Source organism: Centropristis striata, chromosome 21 (assembly GCF_030273125.1).
Source record: "Centropristis striata isolate RG_2023a ecotype Rhode Island chromosome 21, C.striata_1.0, whole genome shotgun sequence".
Lineage (NCBI taxonomy): Eukaryota > Metazoa > Chordata > Actinopteri > Perciformes > Serranidae > Centropristis > Centropristis striata.
In genome coordinates, this window is record NC_081537.1 from 7,341,554 (window position 1) to 7,363,630 (window position 22,077).

General features: G+C 43.9%; 3 protein-coding genes across 3 annotated transcripts; all 3 read right to left on the reverse strand.

The window, feature by feature from the left end:
- Positions 1–29: 29 nt before the first annotated feature.
- Positions 30–8,401, reverse strand: noc3l (NOC3-like DNA replication regulator). Its single transcript, XM_059325213.1, has 21 exons — positions 8,219–8,401; positions 6,815–7,019; positions 6,616–6,739; positions 6,193–6,347; positions 6,036–6,107; positions 5,512–5,639; positions 5,156–5,317; positions 4,739–4,832; positions 4,382–4,557; positions 3,420–3,548; positions 3,185–3,316; positions 3,001–3,081; positions 2,595–2,695; positions 2,421–2,493; positions 2,203–2,266; positions 1,803–1,874; positions 1,237–1,418; positions 1,017–1,145; positions 824–921; positions 541–625; positions 30–405 (listed from the first exon to the last, which is right to left on the reverse strand). Exons 1-21 carry the CDS (start codon positions 8,225–8,227, stop codon positions 286–288), a joined length of 2,391 nt encoding a protein of 796 aa, XP_059181196.1. The 5' UTR covers positions 8,228–8,401; the 3' UTR covers positions 30–285.
- Positions 8,402–8,892: 491 nt separating this feature from the next.
- LOC131959530 (TBC1 domain family member 12-like) lies at positions 8,893–15,463 on the reverse strand. Its single transcript, XM_059324737.1, has 14 exons — positions 15,147–15,463; positions 14,727–14,829; positions 14,515–14,642; positions 14,356–14,438; positions 13,349–13,466; positions 11,996–12,102; positions 11,856–11,915; positions 11,688–11,767; positions 11,531–11,602; positions 11,041–11,169; positions 10,599–10,708; positions 10,163–10,320; positions 9,978–10,081; positions 8,893–9,894 (listed from the first exon to the last, which is right to left on the reverse strand). Exons 1-14 carry the CDS (start codon positions 15,395–15,397, stop codon positions 9,862–9,864), a joined length of 1,536 nt encoding a protein of 511 aa, XP_059180720.1. The 5' UTR covers positions 15,398–15,463; the 3' UTR covers positions 8,893–9,861.
- A 1,731-nt stretch (positions 15,464–17,194) lies between these two features.
- Positions 17,195–21,656, reverse strand: si:ch211-207i20.2 (uncharacterized protein LOC568537 homolog). The gene is made up of 5 exons (XM_059324024.1): positions 21,256–21,656; positions 19,766–19,925; positions 19,611–19,669; positions 19,439–19,532; positions 17,195–19,065 (listed from the first exon to the last, which is right to left on the reverse strand). The coding sequence occupies exons 1-5, from the start codon at positions 21,427–21,429 to the stop codon at positions 17,942–17,944; spliced, it is 1,611 nt and encodes a 536-aa protein (XP_059180007.1). The 5' UTR covers positions 21,430–21,656; the 3' UTR covers positions 17,195–17,941.
- Between the last annotated feature and the right edge of the window lie 421 nt (positions 21,657–22,077).

Consider the following 22,077-nt stretch of genomic DNA (forward strand, 5'->3'; position numbering starts at 1 on the left):
GAGAAATGAGAGAACAAAGAGACTTCATATTTTTCAGGTTTTCTTCAGTGACGTCTGTACATCATATTTTAATTTATTGTTACAGGATTAAAACAGCTGAACAGAATATGGACTGAAGTCCATTCAGAAATAATACTTTGAAAAATAAAAAAACAACTTCCTGTTTCCTGCAGATCTAAAGCAAACAACCATCACTATTATTGGCTTCTGTTCCAATAAAAAACATATATTTCACTTGTTTATAAACAAACAGCTGAGGCTTTTATGTTGAAGGCAAAACGTGTGTCAGTGTTGTGTGTGTGCTGCAGTGAAGTCCAGCTGTGTCTCCGTGGTGACGGTCATGGCGCTGTCGGCTCGTCTCTGCAGCTCGGCGTCCAGCAGCGACGCCCCGAACACGAAACGATCCTGAAGATCAGAAACGCAATCGATCAAATAATCAATAATAACTAGTAATAATGATCAGTGAAAATCAGTAATAACCAGTAATAATAATCAGTAATCGATGAGTGTGCACTGTGAATGTGCGTTTGATGTGTGTACCTTTTTGTGAGTGGCGGGCGGAGCTACAGGGGGGTTAAAGGTCATGTCTTTGACACTGTAGAGGTTAAACAGCTCCACCGGAGACCTTAAGTAATAAAACACAGTATGAATATTAAATAAATCGTCTTTGCGGAATTTAAAATGACATTTGTCACAATATTTTAGGACAGGAGAGGCTGTTTACACAGAGCAGAGAGGAGAGGACAGGAGAGGCTGTTTACACAGAGCAGAGAGGAGAGGCCCTGATGGTAGGAGTTCAGAGGGTTAATGACTGTTAACGTACCTGCGGCTCAGCTGAGCACTGAGCGCCGCCGAGCCCTCGCTGGGAGCGCCGTGAGACAGATGGACTGCCAGCCGCCGCACCACCGGGTGGTAATGTCTCTACACAGGGTGATGATGTCACAGTGAGGTCACATATCGATCTCAGCACACTGACGTGTGTGTGTGTGTCTGTGTGTGTGTGTGTGTATACTTACCTGTAGAGTGTGTAGCTCCCACAGTGCTGTGTTCTGGGCGTTGCAGTGTTCTGGTTGGTCGAGCTCCGGCAGGTAGAATCCGCTGCCCTGAACCTCGTTATCCAACAAGAAGTCACACCTGGGGAATGCCTGATACACACACACACACACACACACAGTAAATACAGTATTCAGACAGGTGTTGATAGATGAACATACACGCACTCTCTCTCAGACTCACGTGCAGGGCGGCCCTGGTGGCGTGGAGGACGCCCACACTGGCGTTGGGCAGTGTGTGCAGACTGAGCATGCTCAGCCGTTTGACGAAGCCCATCGCCCGCGGCAACGTCACCTGCTTCTTGCGGCGTGTCAGCATGGCGTCCAGGCACCGCAGCACGATGATGATGTCATCATTGGGCGCCCCTGAGACAGACAGACAGACTCACTGTGAGACGTCACACAGATCCAGATGTTAAACACACCAGACTCCATTCACAAAAACAGGATTTTAACCTGACAGAACACAGGAGGGGTTGGTCGACCGCTGCCTCCATCTGATAGTTAATCAGTTTGTTTGTTTGTTTGTTTCTAACCATTTAAAAACACTAAAGTAATACATAATATAACATAATAACATTATTTACATAATAACACAAACTAACAGACAGAGGCAGCAGGGTAAAAACAACTCCTAAAAACACTGTTTTTATCAATCTGACAGAGTGTTTCCATGACAATCAGAACCAGAACACACACTGTCACATAACACACACACACACACACATGCACGCATAGAGACGGTCTGACCTGCGTGGAGCTGCGGCAGCATCCGGTACAACTCAGAGTAAAAGTTCAGAGGGTCGATGTTGAGAACGTCACCTAGACAACAAGAACTTTATTATACAGAGAACACACACAGGAGGACACACACACACCTGAAAAAAACATTCAACAAATAAAAATCAATCATAAATCTAAAAATGGTTGGCGCAGCAATGTTTAAAATGGGGCGCAGCAATATGCAGCCCACTAGGTCTACAGTCTAGGTAATTAATGAGAAGCCCTTACTACGACAAGAAGTAGGAATGTTATAATAATATCAATATAATGATATGCATTTTTTTACTCAAAAAAATAATACCCGTATAATTGTGAATGATACAATATTGCACACCCCTCACAGGCAGTAACACACACAGACACTCACCCTGTCCTGACAGGATGGTGAAGACCGTCTGGATGCAGTGGAGACTCTCCTTGTGGTTCAGATCCTGCAGAGGTCACATGATCAATCAGGTTATCAATAGATCAATAATAAATGGTTGAATCCCCCTGGTTATCAATGGATCAATAATAGATGGATTAATCGATCAGTGTGACTGACAGTAGTGTGGTGGATGGGGCGGGGCAGAGCTGAATACTCACTCCTGATTGGATGAGGTTCTGCAGCACGTTCAGCAGGTCGTCAAAGAACTCCAGGTTGATCAGGTGAGAGAAACTGACAGGAAGTGACATCACAGTCAGCACCACAGAACTGTGTGTGTGTGTGTGTGTGTGTGTGTGTGTGTTACTGTGTGCGTGTGATTGTGTGTTTCCTACTTGGCCAGACCCTCCAGAACTGCAGGAATCAGAACCGACTTCTGAGCTTTCTTCAAGATCCTGAAGTAGATCAAGAACACGATGTTCAGAGTCTCTGTGTGCTGAGGAGGAGGAGTAGGAGAAGGAAAGAGAGGAGGGGGGGAGCAGGAGGAGGGGGAGAGATCAGTTTATTGATTATTACAGTGATATAAAGTCATGGAAAATACGATTAGACCACCCTTGTTTTCTTCAATTTCTTGTTCATTTTAATGGCTGGTACAACTAAAGGTACATTTGTTTGGACAAATATAATGACAGAAACACAAATAGCTGATTAGAGCTTAATTTAAGAGCTGATATCTAGACATTTAACATGATTTTATTCATAATGATTTTGATATCAGCTCTCGATATCAGGGTATCTCACCAGTTTGATCTTCTTCTCTTGGCTCTCAGAAGCTTCAGCCTCCAGCAGCTCCTTCTCCAGCCTCTCCTCAGCCTTCTTCCACTGCACACACACACAGAGAGACAGACAGACACATGACTAATGTGTGGGCCCAGGTGAGTCCTCAGGTGAGTCCTCAAGTGAGTCCTCAAGTGCATTTGTTTACCTTCCTCTGCATCCTGGACAGGTTTTTCCTCTTCTCTTTGTTGTTCATGAACTTCTTCTTTGGTGCCGTGTCCTCCAGGTCCTTCTTCACCTGCACCTCCTTTATCCTGAGACTCAGCATCGTCTTCAGCATCTGGGGACACGACAAAGTGACATCACTGTGACCTCATCGTGACACCACTGTGACCTCACAGCTAACAGGTAACATCAGCAGGTGCCTGGCTGTGATTGGTTACCTCTGGTCTGACGTTGTAGCTGAGGCTCTTGACGAGTCCTGAGATGACCCGCACCGCCGCCAGCGAGGCCACGCCTTCTCTGTCCTGCTGAAACAGCTTCCTGAACGCATCACAGCACATCACCGACACCTGCAAAACATTTGAACGCATCACACACCTGAACGCATCACACACACACCTGAATGCATCACACACCTGAATGCAACACACACCTGAACGCATCACACACACACACTTTCACAAGGATTTCTGAAACAACTGCAATCCTGGTCTACCTTGCGCATCAAGATTGCATTAGTGAACGCAAAGTTCATTGTAACTGCCAGAGAAAGCTTCATCAGACAACAAGGACGAGCCAGAAACTTAATTTGCTAGTAAATTATTGAAACTCAACATGAAATCAAACTTCCTTCCAGCCCTCCATCAAAAAGGATTTCTCCCCCTTTCCCAACTGGACTGTGAGTAATGTAACTGGGCTTAGATAAGAAATCAGCAAGGACTTTAAGTACAAGGGATTTGACCTGTAATTAATGATTTGGTTTATATGTGTGTTTTTAAGTATAATTGTTGTTATATTGGTATAGCTAAATCATAGAAGGTGTATGTTAACCTTGCTTTACACAGACATACATGCAAACTAACTACACACACATACGTGTAACACTTTCCGTCTCTTTTGTAGGCCTACAGTAGATTACTCTTTGTAGAACTCTATATTTTGTAGATGTGTGCTTTTATTTGCTTTTACTTATTAACAATAAATACATGTTTAATTACAAATGTTGTCTACTTAATGTTGTACACTGTGAACAATATATCAACCTCTTCTGTGAAAGAATTCATATCCATATTTGACGCCCTGTGCAAGGTATCATTTATTCATAAAAGAGGCATCGTTAATTCCCAACAACATACCCGTCTGTCTCTGAGCTATGTGTCTCACCTGTGTGTCTATGTCTCACCTGGTTGTCCCGGTGGTTCATGAGGGGACAGAGGGAAACGATGATGTTGTTGTGGAAGTTGAAGTGAGGCAGAGCCAGCAGCAGCTCAGAGAGACAGCGAACCGCCACCAGAGCCAGACCGCCATACGAGTCCAGGGACACCGCCATGCTGCGCTTCTTCTTCTGCTGCTGCCAGTCTACACAGAGAGACAGGACAAACAGGGACACACAGAGACACATACACAGAGACAGACAGACAGGGAGAGAGAGAGAGGGACACACATCTGTCAGTGTACCTCTGATGGTTGTGTACAGTCTGTATTCGTAGTTGTGTACAGTGTGTAGTAGTTGTGTACAGTGTTTATTATAGTTGTGTACCTTTGACGGTCTGCTCCAGGTCCTCCAGGTAGAACTTGTACTGACTCACTAAACCTTCTTCAAAGTCTCTGAGCTGCTGAGTGTCTTTCTTCACCTGCACACAAACAATGTGGGGACAGTTGATCATTATGGGGTCTTCTTCACAATGAGGGGACACTGGTAGTGTTTCCTCTGAGTCCTTGTTGTAAAGCGGCTGAGTGTTTTGGCTTTGCTCACTAGTAGTTAATTACCAATGGAGTTAATGTGACAACAGACCGAACTTGGAGACCATTTCTATATTTAGACCCTCTAGAGACTCTTTGTCTCTATATTTAGACTATTCAGACCCTCTAGAGACTCTGTCACTATAGTCAGACTATTCAGACCCCTCTAGAGACTCTTTGTCTCTATATATTGCACTGTGGTTGCTCTAGTTACCTTGGCGGCCTTCTCCTCGGCTGTCAGAGGTCGGATCCGGTAGGACGGCGTGATGTCCTTAAAGATCTCCATGAGAGAAACCATCACCAGCTTCCTGACGGTCACCGCCACGCTGGAGTCAGACTCCATCAGCATCCCACGGAGCTGCTTCACACGCTTTATCTAGAGACACAATACAAACAGCGCACACACACACACACACACACACACACACACACACACACAAACACACAAACACAATAGACACGAAATACACACCACACACACATACACACACACATATACACAGTGACAGGTTATAACCACCAGCGGGGACCAGTACCAGTAGCGTGCAGTGTTAGGCGGGTCTGTCTTACGTTGTTGTATGGGTCGGACACAATGGCGGAGCCGTGTGCGGCAATGGTCAGCTTCAGGTCGTTGATCTTGTTGATCCTGAGCCGCTCTATCTGCGCCAGCGTCAGCGAGGCAGTCTGCGGCGCCCCCTCTATTCCAGAGGACACACAGCAGCTTCATTTATATATCAACATTTTACTAAACAATAAACAGAAGGAAAACAAACTTATATTTATATATATATATATATATATATATATAAATATTTACTGTTTAAACGCAGAAATAAAACTATAATAATTCTATTTCCTGTTTGATGATTATTATCATCATGTGAAAGTTTTTTTTAAAGCATCTGTCTATTAAAACTGACAATGAAAGGTTATTAGATAATATTTACTTTAAAGACACAATGATTTATATAATTTAAACATAAATTAATATTACATTTAATTTATATTTATCATATAAAAGCTTCAGCAAATTTCAAAATAAAAGCCTTGTGTCACAGATTGATGGAGGTGTCAGGTTCAAAGGTCACTGGTACCATTATCAGACTCGGGCTCATCAGCAGCGTACTCCTCCTCCTCCTCTTCCTCCTCCGGCTGTTTCTTCACGACTGTAAACAAACAGAAACAGAAATGGCATTCAGTCGGTTGCCGTGGAGACGCTCAGCTGGTGGATGGGTTGTGGCGTGCTCGTACCTCGCTCCATGCTCTGCGGGATCACGCCACGCTTGTCTTTGATGGGCAGCAGGTGGATCACCTCCTTCTCCTCCGTCCTCACCAGCTTACGGGGAACCTTCTCGTAGCCGCGGATGACCTCGGAGCTCCGCTTCTTCCCGCTGTGCACCGGGGCGCTGCGACCAAGGTCGTTATCGTTAACGACAATTAACGAGATTACCAAAACTAACGAAGTAATGAAAACTAACAAAATAACTAACTAGAAAAAAAACTACGTCTGGGACATGCCAGTGTATGTGTTCCACATCTACATTCAGACCTGTGTGTGTGTGTGTGTGTGTGAGAATGTGTGTATGTGTCTGTGTGTGTGTCTCTCTCTCTCTGAGTGTGTGTGTGTGTGTGTGTGTGTGTGTGTGTGTGTGTGTGTGTGTGTGTGTGTGTTACCATGCCGACAGGTCCCTGGTGATGAAGGAGGCTTGTCGAGCCATGGCGGTGATGGTCTGCAGGTCGTCCTCCTCCATCATGTCTGTGGGCAGACTCTCCAGGAACTCCTCCTCCTCCTCCTCGTCTGTAGAGACAGGCAGGTGAGGACAGCAGCAGCAGCAGTGCATCATGGGACATGTAGTCCTCTGATCCTACTCACCTGGTCTCTTCCGGTAGGTCTCCAGCGGGCGCGGCGTCCTGATGTTGGCGTCCTTCACCGCCTGCCGCAGCTTCTTCTGCTCCTTGCGCTGCTTCTTGGCCACATTCTGCTGCTTCATCTGTCGGTTCTTCTGCTTGTTCTGCAGCTTCACGCCGCTCGTCTTCAGCAGACGCCGGAACGTCGGACGCCGCTTCTTCGACCGTGGCTGCAGGAGGAAAGGAATTATGTAAATTATAAAAATAAACAGGGAAACTTTAAGTTCTTTCTGTCCAGAAACACTTCAGCTCCTATTTTGAAGTCTTGTTTCGTCAACCTGAAAATCACTTAAATTACAAAATGTAATATCATAATTTAAAAAAGCATATTTTATCATATATATTACCGTAATATAATATATAATAATGAAAATAATAATAATATATCATTATCTTATATATATATATATATCTTATATATAATAATACATTTTATTTATATTTTATGTTATTTATAAAAAATAAACAGGGAAACTTTAAGTTCACAATTTTCTCTATGGAGTCTGGTGCCAGACTGAGAACATGAACCTGTGTGTTCATCTAAACTGTGTTAAACATTAATAACAATGTCACAGGTTAATTATTTAGATGCCAAGTTTGTCAGAAACTTTGTTCAGTAAATTTTTCATTTTATGTTTTAAATCAGTTATGTTGTCACACTGTTGAAATAATCGCCTATGTCATTTTTGTCAAAATTATCTCCTCATGAGGCCAGCCACCTGTGGTTAAATCCTACACCTGTGGTTAAATCCTACATCCTCAGTTGATCAGATCATGTGATATTACCCCTTTAAGATAATGGCCTATGTCAAGTGTGTGACTTAAGCGGATTTATTATGGCAATTTTTGGAACATGCCTTTGTGACTTAAGCAAGATATGGTAACACTTTATTTTGAAGGTGTCTACATAAGAGTGACATGAGTGTGTCATAAACATGACATGGGATGTGTCATGAACATTAATAACACTTTGAAGAAACATTAATGCTCATGCTTAAAAAAATTGCCTAAGTCATTTATTTCTCTTAAGTTACATAATTAACACACAGTGTTATTACTATGCCAATAGCCATCCTTTTTTACATTCTTTTTGAGTGAAATGATCAATAAATGTCATATGTTACACTTTTGTAAAGTTTTTAGTGTTTCCTGCAAAACTTGAAAAAATTAGTTAGGCGATTATTTTAACAGGGTGTAAACACAGAAACTTTAAATTCGCATTTTTCTCTATGAAGTCTGGTCTGGTGAGCAGATTGAAAGCGGTTCGCTCGGTGACAAGATGAGAAGATGAGAACAGACAGAACCAGCTCCAGTTTACAGGAACATGCTGATTTAACTGGAATGTCCCAGTAACCCGGGGTGGACCTACCGGAGCCATGTTGGCAGAAGCACGTCTCGCTGCGCTGCGTCAGACCGATTAGAGGACACCTCTCCGGTGTGTTTACTGGAGACTGTCGGCGTGTTTTGGTGGAAAGTTGCTGTTTGTTGCTCCACGCGTGTCGACTGGACAACAGAGTTCACAACGGCGACCCGGAAACACTCAGCCCGGTCCGGGACAGGGAAACAGCGCCCCTAGCGGCCGGATGGCGAACCACAAGGCGACGACAACAACAAGAAGAAGGAGGTACTGTAGCTGGTTCAGTCAGTTTAATAAATACAGTAAAACTAAAAGTGTAGATACAGACTGTCGTTATTACAACTGGACGACAGGAAACATAAATAAAATATGATATAGAAATGTGCTTTTATTTCTGAAAAAGTTTTCCAAAAATAACAAAATAACATAAATAACTTTGAGCAGTTGTTGATTTTATTTTAAAGAAAAACACAAATTATTTTCTTGTAATTATGAGAAAGTTTGTGACGTGTGAAATAAATATAAAAAGAACAGTCAACATTGTTTCTAATTTTAATTTAGAAATACATTTTGATGACAATTAAATATGCTTTTATATTCATAAGTATATTCAGTTAATTAATAATTAACCACACGGCAACAACACAACACATGGCAACAACAACGACAAGAGGGAAAGAAGCTGGTTTATTCAGTCAGTTTAATAAATACAGTAAAACTAAATGATATAAAGTGTGGATACAGACTGTTATTACAACTGAACAACAGGAAAAATAAATAAAATATAATTTTGAAATGTGCTTTTATTTCTGAACAAGTTTTCCAGAAATCATAAATAACCAGTGGTGGGAAAAGTATTCAGATCCCTTACTTAAAAGTAATACCACACTTACTCCACTACAGTAAAAGTCCTGCATTCCAAACTTACTGAAGTAATAGTACAAAAGTATTAGCATCAAAATGTAAAAGTATCAAAAGTAAAAGTACTCGTTATACAGAATGGCCCCACTCAGGTTGTCAAATATATTATTAGATTATTATTATAGATGCAATTATGGATGCAGTGGTCTATTTTCTCAAGACGGGGCTCATTTTAAGCATTAAAAATACTGTTATGTGGTTTAATCTAATAAAATGTCTTATCACTTGAAATGTATCATGTTTATTATGTGCAATCTCGACCTGAAAAGTAACTAAAGCTGTCAGCTAAATGTAGTGGAGTAAAAAGTACAATATTTGCCTAAAAAATGTAGTGAAGTAGAAGTATAAAGTTACATACAATCGAAATACTTGAGTGAAGTACCTCAAAATTGTAGTTAAGTACAGTTCTTGAGTAAATGTACTTAGTTACATTCCACCACTGTAAATAACATAAGCAACTTTATGAGCAGTTGTTGATTTTATTTTACAGAAAACACAAATTACTTTCTTGCAATTATGAGAAAGTTTCTGACGTGTAAAATAAATATAAAAAGAACAGAGTTGACATTGTTTTTAAATTTAATTTAAAAAGACATTTTGATGATAATTTAATATGATTTTATATTTATATCTATATTCAGATTCCTGTCTTCTAGAGTTCATCTTTTAAACGTACTTATTACAGAAATAAATAAAATGATACAGAAATATTTATTGATTTATTGATGATGAGATCAGCTGCTTGTGTCTCTGCAGGATGACAGAACCTGAAACACACAAACAAACAGGTTATTATTTATCGTATTATTTATTTATTAATTAGTGACCAGCCGTCTGTCAGGTGACTCACCTGAGTCCACTTCCTGTTCCCACTCAGCATGGGCATGGCCGAGATGCAGGAGAACAGCCTATCAGAGAGCAGATCTTCGTCGGGGAGGCGGGACAGGAACTGAGCTGAGGGAGGAGTGTCGGGTTACTGCTGGGCTCTGATTAGTCGGTTATGGCGCTCTGAGGTTAAACAGGTTTGATACGAACCGATGCTGACGAGGTCCAAGTGCAGCAGGACGTCCTCGTGCAGCTTCAGGATCCCCAGACCGGTCCGGAACAGGAACTCCTCCCCGTCCCGCAGGAAGACGTCCCAGACTCTGCACGCCACGTCCAGGGGGAGGGGCTTCATGTAGAGGGACAGGATCCTGGAGGGGGGATCAGGAGCTAGGCTAACAGTTTCCTCTCTGCATCCAGTCTTTGTGCTAAGCTAGGCTAACAGTTTCCCTTTGCTTTCAGTCTTTGTGTTAAGCTAGACTAACAGTTCCTCTCTGCTTCCAGTCTTTGTGCTAAGCTAGGCTAACAGTTTCCCTCTGCTTCCAGTCTTTGTGCTAAGCGAGGCTAACAGTTCCCCTCTGCTTCCATTCTTTGTGCTAAGCTAGGCTAACAGGACTATATTTGTGTATGATCCGGTTCAGAGACTCACCAGTCCATGAGGTAGAGGTCTGGAGTCACACCTGAAGACTGGAAGTGAAGGAAGAGATGAGGAAGAGACTCCTCAAAAAACACCTGGAAGGCCCCAAAATACCTGAGCATCTACAGACAGACAGAGAAAGAGATAGATAGACAGACAGACAGACAGACAGACAGATAGATAGACAGACAGACAGACAGACAGCGTCATGTCTGATCAATAATCTGATCCTTCTGCAGCAGCTGTGTCTGATGACTGCTGGTTCACTAACACATCAGTCTGGAGCTAAATAAAGAGATTTATGTGATTTAATGTGAATAAACAGATCTAAAAGGTGCTGAAATAACTCCAACATGATGCTGAATTGATGTTTTGTCAGATCTGAAGAACACAAGAACACTGCTGTTAAAACAATGGTTTTCTGAGTGGAGTCTGGTGCAGCAGAGCTCTGTACCTGCTGGTGCTGAACTCTGCAGAAGGACATCTGACACGGTCTGTTCATTAGGTTAGAGAAGCTGATGAAGACCTCCAACTCCTCCATGTTCAGGATCAGCATTGCTGCCATGGAGGACATGCCTTGCACCTGGACCAGTGACATACAGGGAGACAGTGAGACAGGCAGGGACAGTCCAACTAGAGAGTCTAGAACATTTAAATCTTTATACTGTCATGGAATAAATGATTAGACCACCCTTGCTTTCTTTAGTTTCTTGTTCATTCTAATGTCTGGTACGACTAAAGGTACATTTGTTTGGACAAATATAATGACAACAACAAAAATAGCTGATAAGAGACATTTTCCATGGTTTCCATAGTTTTCTTGATAATAACCAAAATCATTATCAAGAAAACCATGAAAAATGTCCAGATATCAGCTCTGAAATTAAACTCTTATCAGCTATGATTATCAGTCTGTGTTTTGTGTGTGTTTGTGTGTGACTCACATATCCCACATCTGGTCTGTAACAGGTGTAGGCTCCCAGAATGCTTTGCAGCAGGTCGTGGTAAGGTCCACCCTACAAAATAACAGCCAGATTTTACTGACAGTTTGCTTGTGATGTTGTTATTTGTTTGTTTGTTGTTGTTTGTTCTCTGCAGGACCTTCTGGAAGACGCAGAGTGCGGGCATCGTCCTGGAGACGTCCCGGCTGATGAGGTCCAAGCTGGACTCTGAGTCTCCGCCTGCAGGTGAAGGAGTCCAGATGAGTCAAAGCTCCACCAGGTGAGTCAGAGCTCCACCAGGTTGCAGAGTGATACTGGTTTTATTTACCGTCAGTGTGGCTGAGGCTCCTCTTCTCTCTTGCTCTGCAGAGGAAGATCTGGTAGAGCTCTGAGGAGGAAACACATCATCAGTACTTTCAGAGTAAAGTAAGACCAGGTGAGACAGGCGTGTCCTGGTGTGTCTCCTGCCTGCTGTGATGTTCAGCTCGTTCCCGATGCAGAGACTCCAGACCCGACCCCGGACGCTGGGGGGTAACCCGCCCCACCACAGGTCCTGAGCCCGCCGGCTGGACCGCCTGAAACACAGGGATACTGTGACATCATCAGGGACACTGTTACATCGTCAGGGACATTTAGCAGTACCATCTGGTCTGAGTGATCCGAATACCAGTGGACAGTGGACACATTGAGTAAGGATGTCAAAAACCACATTTTTGGGTGGTTCATGTGTCCACGTTCAGTAGTCGTGAGACAGTCTGTGACTCTGGTCCACATTAGGGACCACCTGCTCAACTGCCTCCCCCTGCCTGATCAATCTGTGTATTTTTTAATGATGAATGTATTCCTTCGTTTAATGTTACCCGACCTTATTTAAACACAAAACACATAAAATATGAAGATTAGTGTGGAAACTAACCTCTAAAACATAAAACACTGAACTCCTTGACGTTTTCTTTACAGTTTAATCTCACTGAGTTAGTGTTATGATCAACAGGATCAAGTCTCTTTTTGTCCTTTCAAAATAAAAGCGTCTGTTATCAAAACAGGCTTTTGCACAGTACTTTATACATATCTTTTATTCTGTCCATGTATGCATGCAGCGATTAATGGATTAATTGATGGTTAACGTTATAGATAATGGAGCTGGCAGGTAACACCATGTTTCTGTTGCTGAACGCTCCAAGCCAGCTGTGCTGTGAGAAACATGGAACAACAACTTTAACTGCCTTGTTTCTCATGTCCACAGTCCACTGAACGGCCAGACGCCCTCACAGACATTTGGGTTTTTCTTTTTATAACTTAGTTATTGACCGCTGCATATAAACGGCAGTTACAGACACTGTCCAGCTGTGCTCAGAGCCATTATTACAATGTTCTCATCTCATGTTTCTCACTCATCTATTTTTTTCTCACTCCTAATGTTTCCATACTATCACATTTATTTTACTGGTATATGTGAATCAGGAGCGAGAGAAAGAGAGGCGACACTGGGCGTGTATGGACAAAAACTGAAACATGCCGATTAGAAATGAAAAGAGGAAAAATTTGAGTTAAAAAAAAAAAGAAATGAAAAGAGGAAAATAATAGAACACAGGATATGTCCAGGACACTGATATACAGCTGATATACAGTTAAAAACAGCAACGCATTTGGTGCTTTTCAAAGGGAGATGATGTACGTGTTAATTTACATACAGAAGGTGAAGAGGAATTGCTGAAGATGCAGCTGCTGCAGGTGAGAACACAGACTGAGAGCTGATTACTCAAACCACATGTTACTGCTACATGGATACATACTCATCACTGTGACATCATCACCTACATGGCGTCCCAGTGCGGCAGGATGTTCTGGTTCCAGACCAGCGCGGCGCTGCAGATCTCCTCCTCCTGTCTGAAGCGCTGCTCCCGCTGCTGCTGCCTCCTCTGGGCCTCCTTCAGCTCTGACACACACACACACACACACACACACGAGGGGACAGGTGAGGTGTGCATGAGAAAATTTTTTACATTTATAAGTAAAATGAGAGCTAAATGAGAGCAAACACCTCATATAACATATTTCACAGTCAGGAGACACTGTATCATAGAATCTTTATTGTTATGCTACTGTGTCATTTTTAATTGCCATCTACATGTTTTCTACTGGGACATGGAGCAGCCAGCCAGGGGGGAGAAACAGCTGGCTGGGGGGGTCTGGGGGCATGCCTATTTTCCGTACCAGCCCAAATTTGGTGCCTCACACATATTCTAATGCCACTATTCCATCATACAGGATCATCTCAATCCATTAGAATATGATGAAAAGTCAATTTCCGGCAGTTCAAGTCAAACAGCCCCAACCAAGTATTGACTTATTTAGATGGATTGCTTTTCAGAGGGCAACATTTCCATATTAAACATACTTTTTAGAATCCAGAGAGCAGCCATGTAGAGACAGAACTGACATAATAAGATAAATAACATGATGTTATCTGTAACCCTAACCCTTAACCCTCAAGACCGGTTCTAATTTTATGCACACTTGTACTGCTTAGCACACAAAATGCACTCTTTAAAAGCAAGCTATAAAAAAATATTATACATTATGAGATTCTACTTTCATTCTGATTTTTTTCCCCTACATCTGACCTAGTTACTGATATCAAGCACTAATCGATTTCTGAATATTTTAACCTTTTATATACCAGGTTTCTGTCATGATGCCACCATGTTTATAGACCTGCTGCAGTCAGAAGGGCCTCAGCAGGCTTCTTCACAGGAGAGTGGCCCCTGTAGGCCCCTGTGTAGGACCGGCACTAGGTAATATAACAGTAGGGGACACTAACTGACCTCTCCTCCTGGCGCCGGCCACCATCTGCTCGTACTGCTGCCGGTGTCTCTCCGTCTCCTCGGCGGGCTTGGCGGGAAGGTTCCTGAAGACAAACACACCGTCAGGACACCAAGGACAGGCACACAGGAAGTGATGAAACAGACAGGAAATGGTCATACGGCGGCCGGTCCTCAAGGATCAGCGCTGTGGTCGACAGCGGCTCGAACTCCGCCTTCCTCCGGCCCGGCTGCCCCGAGGCATGATGGGACGGAGAGCTGCAGGACGCCACCTGCCGCGCCTCGAACTCCTGCAGAGACAACAGGGATACTTTGTTCTGTTTCTCAGACCGAGAGAATAAAGGCTTTGATTTTGAAATCAGATTGGTCCGTACCTGCTGGATGGTCCGAGCCTGTTTAGACGGACTCTGTTTAGGAGGAACTTTACCAAACAACTTCCAGCCGGGAACGCTTTGACTGACGGACCGCTGCTTCCTGCTGCACACACACACACACACACACACACACAAATTTGAGAGCACAGACTTTAGTTCTGATCACAGGACATATTTGAGTGTGAGTGAAATGTTTGTGTCCAAGAAGAAGAAATGTGAGCACAAGCATGTGATTTCTGAGTTCAAGCAAACATTTTGAAAGAAAGCAGCAAAAGTCTGAGTGCGAACACAAAATGTGAGCATGAAGAGAATAAATCTGAGCACGAGAAGGAGCAGTTTCTCTGAAAAGGAATAAAATCATGCCCTCAAACTCAAAATCTACGCTCTTGAATAAAGATATTTCTTCCATCGTCAACTAACCTGCTGAAGATCTCGGCGATGTCTGGCCTCCTGGACTGCAGCTCGTCATCCTGCAGCAGCTGACCCGGGGCGCTCTGCCGCCGGCTGCACGCAAACGTGTTCCTGCGGTGAGAATCAGCAGAGGGGAGGGGAGGCGCGCCCGGTGGCTCAGCGGTGAAGGCGTCGTCGTCGGAGCTGACCTGTCCGTCCTGGGTGTCTGAGTCAGAGTCTGGGGGTGGAGTTATATCCACCTGAGACGCCTCTGATGGCATCGGTTGGAGGTCAGCGCCCCTGGTAGCCCCGCCCCCTCTGAGGTTGACCTCTGACCCCTCGGTGCAGGACGCCACACCGCCTGAGCTCACTGACTCCTGACTCCTCCTCTCTGCTTGTGTGACGTCATCTCTCAGGCTAAGCCCCGCCCCCTGAGCATCAGAGCAGCAGCTGATTGGTCCCTGCTGGCGGACACACTCCTCGCCGTCTCCCGAACATGTGACCCGCTGATCCTGGGCGTTGATATCATCAGAGGGGGAGGGATGATGACAACATGGCGAGGATGAAGACGCATCATCACTGCTTTCCATTTCACTCCAACGGACACAAGAACACACAATTCCTGTCGGAAAATAAACACTTTTTCAGAAAAAAAAGTTTTTTTTAATATTTTAAAAATATTTTACAATAATTAACTCATTAATTAACACATTTTCCCATTTCCGATCTTGTTATATTACATTTTAATTTGAAGGTACTCCTCGCTTGTTTCCGGCCTTTTTTAAATATAGGTTTTATTTTGATGGTACTCCTCGCTCGTTTCCGGCTTTACTTTAATATAGGTTTTATTTTGAAGGTATGGCTCACTCGTTTCCAGTCTTTTTTTATACAGGTTTTATTTTGAAGGCACTCCTCGCTTGATTCCAGCATTGTTTTATTACAGGTTTTATTTAGAAGGTACTCCTCGCTCGTTTCCGGCCTTGTTTTAGTACAAGTTTTATTTTGAAGGCACTCTTCGCTTGTTTCAGGCCTTATTTTATTACAGTTTTTATTTTGAAGGTACTCCTCGCTTGTTTTCGACCTCACTTTAGTACAGGTTTTATTTTGATGGTACTGCTCGCTCGTTTCCGGCCTTTTTTAAATACAGGTTTTATTTTGAAGGCATTCCTCGCTCGTTTCCGGCCTTTTTTAAATACAGGTTTTATTTTGAAGGCATTCCTCGCTCGTTTCCGGGCTTGTTTTATTACTGGTTTTATTTTGAAGCCACTCCTCACTGGTTTCCGGCCCTGCTGCCGGTACCTTGACTCACCTCTCCGGAGCTCCAGTCAGCGGTGCTCGGCAGAAACCAGCCCGGACGCGGAGCCTCCTCCTCGGTGAAAGCACAACGGGGTCCTCCGGAGCGTCATGCCGGGACTCGGAGCCCTCGGGCCGGCGGCGGGGCGGCCGCTCTCACGGAGCTCTCATCCTCGGACAGGTGAGCTCTGGGCGGAGAGGCGCCATATTGAGAGGTCCGGTGACGTAGGGAAGGTTACGTCAGCCTGACGTCAGATGGTTAATGAACAACGAGGATTATGACAATAGAAAATAAATAATATAGAATAAGATTTATAAAATGATACATTTAACATTGAAACTGTAAACTCAACGTCAATTCTACATTCAGAAATGCAAAATATCTGAATAAATATTTAAGGTTTTATTTTGTTTTTGCTGTTGTTGTGAATTTAAATACTATAATGAAGCTTATGGGCTACAACCATCAAATTGTAGTGAACTCTTTAACAAAGAAAAGTATAGCCTACTTATTTCCGTTTTATTAAAGTTGATTATATTTACACATTATTCTTCCCATTCTGGTTTATCTGTTATGTCTGTAATGTTTATATATTGTAATGTTTTGTCTATTTTTTATTAAGATCTAATACTGAATTACCCTTATTGCATTTTTTACTGTAATTTGTTAAGTACAAATTCCATAAAATCTTACATTTTAATAATTGGTATATTTCTATATGAACCTATATAGAGTATTTAAACAGTCAAAATGTTGTACTGTCCCTTTAAATAAACGACAGATGTGCTCCAGATGCATTTATTATATTTATTTACTTTTTTGCAAACAAATGAAAAATATGATCTATAAAATTATAAAAAGCATCAATGTGCATATTTACACATTTACAATTTCAGCAACATAATCAGCAGAACTCAGTGATGGTTTCAACAAATCAGGACGCAGTATTTCAGTGGGCGGGGCTTCTGTCAGGTGACAAAATGTATTCCACAGTGGCGGGCAGAGTCTTCTCAGTGGTAATGGCCTCTGAGGCTCATGGGTACTGTAGTTTTTAATTGAAAAAAAAAAAAAAAAAAAGTTCAGGACAAATCAGGAGACTTTTTAATTCAAATATTACCTGAACCTTCAAATAACATGATAATATCACAAGCATGTCCAGACGTGTGCATCGCTTTTAAGTGTCCTCTGGAAACACTTCTGTTGTGTTGTGGTCTTTACAGCGTTTTCTAAATGCGTTGTGTTGTCAGACAGTTTGCTTGTGTTTTGTGTATTAACACGCGTTTTCTTAAATTGCAGCGCTGTTGAGCTCTCAGGGCCACCATATGAACCAGGGGCTCCGCCCACTTTAACATGTAAAAGCTCTGATTGGTCGAACACGTCCACTTCCTGTCAACAATTTAAAACAATTAAATTCTATCATCACATTAGAGTTTTAAAGTTTCCTGATTCTGTTCAAACTCCAATAAAGAAACTAAAGATTTTATCCGTGGGATGACATCATCGGTGTGGTGACATCATTTGCGTGGTGTCATCACGCGTAGCCGCACTTGTGCAGCTTCAGGTTGCGCTGGTCCGAGTATCTCTTGCCGCACTTATCGCAGATGAACTGCTTGCCGCCAGCGTGCACGTGCCTCTTGTGCGTGCGCAGGTGGCTGCCCTGGGTGAAGCACTTGCCGCAGATGTCGCAGGCATACGGTTTCTCCCCGGTGTGGACACGAAGGTGCAGCTTCAGGCTGTTGCCGTTGTTGAACTTCTTGTCACAGTAATTGCAGGCGAACGGGCGCTCTGTGGAGTGCGTGCGCCCGTGTGAGCTCAGGCTGCTCTGCTGGCTGAACGTCTTGCCGCATTCCCCGCAGCTGAATGGGCGCTCGCCGGTGTGGATCCGGCGGTGGATTTTCAGGTTCACTGACTGGCGGAAGCTCTTGCCGCAGAGGTCGCAGCTGTATGGGCGCGCGCCGCTGTGGATCCTCTGGTGGTTCTTCAGGTTGACGGCATGGCGGAAGGTCTTGGGGCACTGCTCGCACTTGAAGGGTCTCTGTCCCGTGTGGATGAGCTCGTGCGTCTTCAGCGTGATGGAGCGTGTGAAGCCTTTCCCGCACACTTTGCAGACGAAGATCTTCCTGCCTGTGTGCGTGTGGGCATGGCGGTGCAGGTTCTGCAGCAGGTTGAAGCGGTGGCCGCACACGTCGCAGCCGTACGGTTTCTCCCCGGTGTGGACAATGGCGTGCGTCTTCAGCTGCGTCTGCTTGGAGAAACACTTCCCGCAGGTAGGACAGGAGTACGGCCGCTCGCCGCTGTGCGTGGTCATGTGGCTGCGCAGGCCCTGCCGCTGCCGGAACGCCCGGCCGCACACGCCGCAGGGGAACGGCCGCTCCCCGGTGTGGATGCGGCTGTGAGTCTTCAGGTTGCTCTGAGATGTGAAGGATTTACCGCACGCCGTGCACATGAAGTACTTCCATGTCACGCTCTTCAGGACAAACTCTGGCGAGCCCGAGACTAACTCCTGCTGCTGGGGGTCAGAAGTCACCGGCAGGACGTCCGAGGTCGCCGACTTGACGTCAGAGGTAGCCGGCTTTTGATCAGAGGTCGCAGGCTGGAGGCTTGAGGTCATCCGCCGGAGATCAGAAGTCACCAGGGTTGCTTCAACTCGAGCTCCTGAAAGGAAACAAAAACAGCTTCAGTGCACATCTACACCAGGTGTTACGGTAAGGTCAGTCACTGAAAGGGACTTCATGGTGCATTCAGGTGCAGGTTTTATATGTTATTATTTTTGATCAGGCATGGATCAGGTATTTATCCGTTATTTATCAGGTATTGATCAGCTATTTATCAGGTACGGTTCAGGTATGGATAAGGTACTGATCAGGTATTGATCAGTTATGGATCAGGTATGGATCAGGTACTGATCAGGTATTGATCAGGTATTTATTAGGTATGAATCAGGTATTGAACTGGTATGGATCAGTTATGGATTAGGTAATTATTAGGTATGGATCAGGTATTGACCAGGTATTGATCAGGTACTCACTCTCAGCAATGGCACCCAGGTCGATGTTTCCGTGTTCGTCTTTAACGGTGACCGCCTTGACGAACGGATTGTCGGTCTCCTCCTCCTGTTTGGTCTACGGCGACACAACAAACAGACCGTGAGGTCAGTGAATGCCTCACCTGTGAACAGGTGACAGGAGGTGGAGTCTTACCTGCGTGGCTCTGTGTGTGTTGGCACTCTCCTGACGGGCGCCGTACGAGTGTTCGGACTCTGAGAACAAATGAAACATCAGGTTAGTCTGACATCACGGTGTTGGGCTCCTCTGATTGGTGTGTGGGTGGCGGTGGGCGGGGCCAGTGTACCTACCGACCCGGGCGCTGCTGAGGACGTTGAGGACGCTGATGGACGGTCTCTTGGTGCTGGGCTCAACCTCCGGCGCTAGCAGCAACTTGAACTCATCGACCACGTTCAAGATCCGCCCCAGAGCCTCGTTCCCCAGCGTCTCCATGACGGACGCAAACTGCACCTGGAGGTCAGAGGTCACACACTGAGGTCAGAACACCGGCAGCACCACCTGGTGGAGGACAGCTCATGAATATATCATTAAAAATAAATGTAGTCATTAAGTATTAATAATTTAACCTTTTATTTAATCATTTGTATTCATTTAGAAATCTATTAATAAAATATTTGTATGTATATATATATAATTGAATAGCAAGAGGCGAAATAGAACAAAAGTTTTGGGGAAATAAATGAAACAATAGAAAAAATTATAAATATATCACCTATTTTATTTATTCATCTTATTCTCTCACACACACACACACACACACACACACACACACACACACACTACAGGGCTTAAAGTGTAAAAAATAAAATAAAAAAGTCCTAATATAAATGTATTTTCTCTTTTCATAACTTTTCTGTAAATTATGTAAATACTAAATAGTGTTTCCATGTATGATCATATATTGAACTTTAGCTATAATATATTTTTCTCACAGAGAAAACGAAAATAAATTCAATATAGATATAATAAAATAATGAAGTTAAATTTACTATTTTAAGACTAATACATGAGATAAATACATAACTAATGAATTTATATCTCATGGTAGTGATCGCTTCATCTGATGGATTAAATCAAATATTAATATAAAGTTTAAAAATAATTCTATTCCTTCATGTTAACTTCACTAAAAATAAATCAAATTCATCACAACTGAATTAATTTAAAAAATTGAATTGAATGAACACATTTAAACAAAACACTAAACATGGAACCTGTCTTTCTCCCAGGTTCTCCCCCCAATCCTCCCCCCGGTTAGTGGCTGGTTCTCCCCCGGTTCTCCCCCCGGTTAGCGGCTGGTTCTCCCCTGGTTCTCCCCCCGGTTAGTGACTGGTTCTACCCCGGTTCTCCGCCCAGATAGAGGCTGGTCCTCCAGGGGATCTCTCCCCAGATACAGGCCGGTTCTCCCCCCGGGTAGAGGCCAGTCGACCACCGGTTCTCCCCCCGGATAGAGGCCGGTCAACCACCAGTTCTCCCCTAGTTCTCCCGCCGGTTAGAGGCCGGTTCTCCCCCTGGTTCTTCCCTGGTTCTCCCCCGGTTAGAGGCCGGTTCTCCCCCTGGTTAGAGGCCAGTTCTCCCCTTGTTAGAGGTCAGTTCTCCCCTGGTTAGAGGTCAGTTCTCCCCTGGTTCTCCCCCCAGTTAGAGGCCAGTTCTCCCCTGGTTCTCCCCCCAGTTAGAGGCCAGTTCTCCCCTGGTTCTCCCCCCAGTTAGAGGCCAGTTCTCCCCTGGTTCTCCCCCCAGTTAGAGGCCAGTTCTCCCCTGGTTCTCCCCCGGTTCTCACCATCTTCTCCCGGCCTTCTGCCTGTACCGCCTCCACCGGCGGCTCCTGTCCGGTCCGGAGCTCCAGCAGCAGGTCGGAGTCCTCCAGCAGCTTGTGGAGCTCCGCCACGGCAGCGTGGACCAGAGACTCCATGACGGCGGCCAGCTGCGTGCTGAGGCTGGCAGAGTGGCTCATGCTGCCGGCTGGAGGCTCCGGAGGCTAACGGCTAATGCTAACGGGCTAGCGCGGAGCATTAGCGGGTTTTATTCTCTGTTTATTAACATTAAATGATTTAAATGAATCAAAGAGAAACTTTAGAAGAAAACAACTTCAACAGTTCAACAACAACAAACTACCGAATACACACCGGAAGTGCTCCCGTTTCCTATTCCGGGTCCCACAGAACAAAGGTTCCGGGTTTAATATAATATATATTTACTATAAATAATATAATATATATAATATATATCTACTCATAGCTGACAGCTTTAGTTACTGTTCAGGTCGAGGTTAGTTTTAAACAATGACGCATTATTATACATTAACCATGTTAAAGTTTAGTTAAAATCAATGATCCGATAATATAATATAGCCTATACTAATATATTCTGAATATAAAACAATTACGAGTACTTTTACTTCGGATTCTCTGTACTTTTACTGCAATCAAGTAATCCGATTACTGCTTTGAATGCAGACGTTCTACTCTGTATTATTATTATTATTTCACCTAAAAAACTCAAACTTAATTGTTTTAAATTGGTTTCTTGCTGATGTGTTCTGTAGCGTGTATTATCTTGTGAAACTTTGGCTTGTAAAATGAGAAATTAAAACATAAATCAC

Excerpts from the sequence above, each read along its gene's own strand:
- LOC131959530 (XM_059324737.1), bottom strand. The coding sequence starts at position 15,397 with ATGCCATCAGAGGCGTCTCAGGTGGATATAACTCCACCCCCAGACTCT. Across the intron at positions 14,439-14,514 it reads ATCCTTGAGGACCGGCCGCC|GAACCTTCCCGCCAAGCCCG; the intron begins GTATGACCATTT and ends GTTTGTCTTCAG. Across the intron at positions 11,916-11,995 it reads CGAGCTGAACATCACAGCAG|AGCTCTACCAGATCTTCCTC; the intron begins GCAGGAGACACA and ends TTTCCTCCTCAG.
- noc3l (XM_059325213.1), bottom strand. Across the intron at positions 4,558-4,738 it reads CCTGGAGCAGACCGTCAAAG|ACTGGCAGCAGCAGAAGAAG; the intron begins GTACACAACTAT and ends CTCTCTGTGTAG. Across the intron at positions 3,549-4,381 it reads TGAACCACCGGGACAACCAG|GTGTCGGTGATGTGCTGTGA; the intron begins GTGAGACATAGA and ends AATGTTTTGCAG.
- si:ch211-207i20.2 (XM_059324024.1), bottom strand. The coding sequence starts at position 21,429 with ATGAGCCACTCTGCCAGCCTCAGCACGCAGCTGGCCGCCGTCATGGAG. Across the intron at positions 19,670-19,765 it reads CCTCAGCAGCGCCCGGGTCG|AGTCCGAACACTCGTACGGC; the intron begins GTAGGTACACTG and ends ATTTGTTCTCAG. Across the intron at positions 19,066-19,438 it reads CCTGGGTGCCATTGCTGAGA|GAGCTCGAGTTGAAGCAACC; the intron begins GTGAGTACCTGA and ends GTTTCCTTTCAG.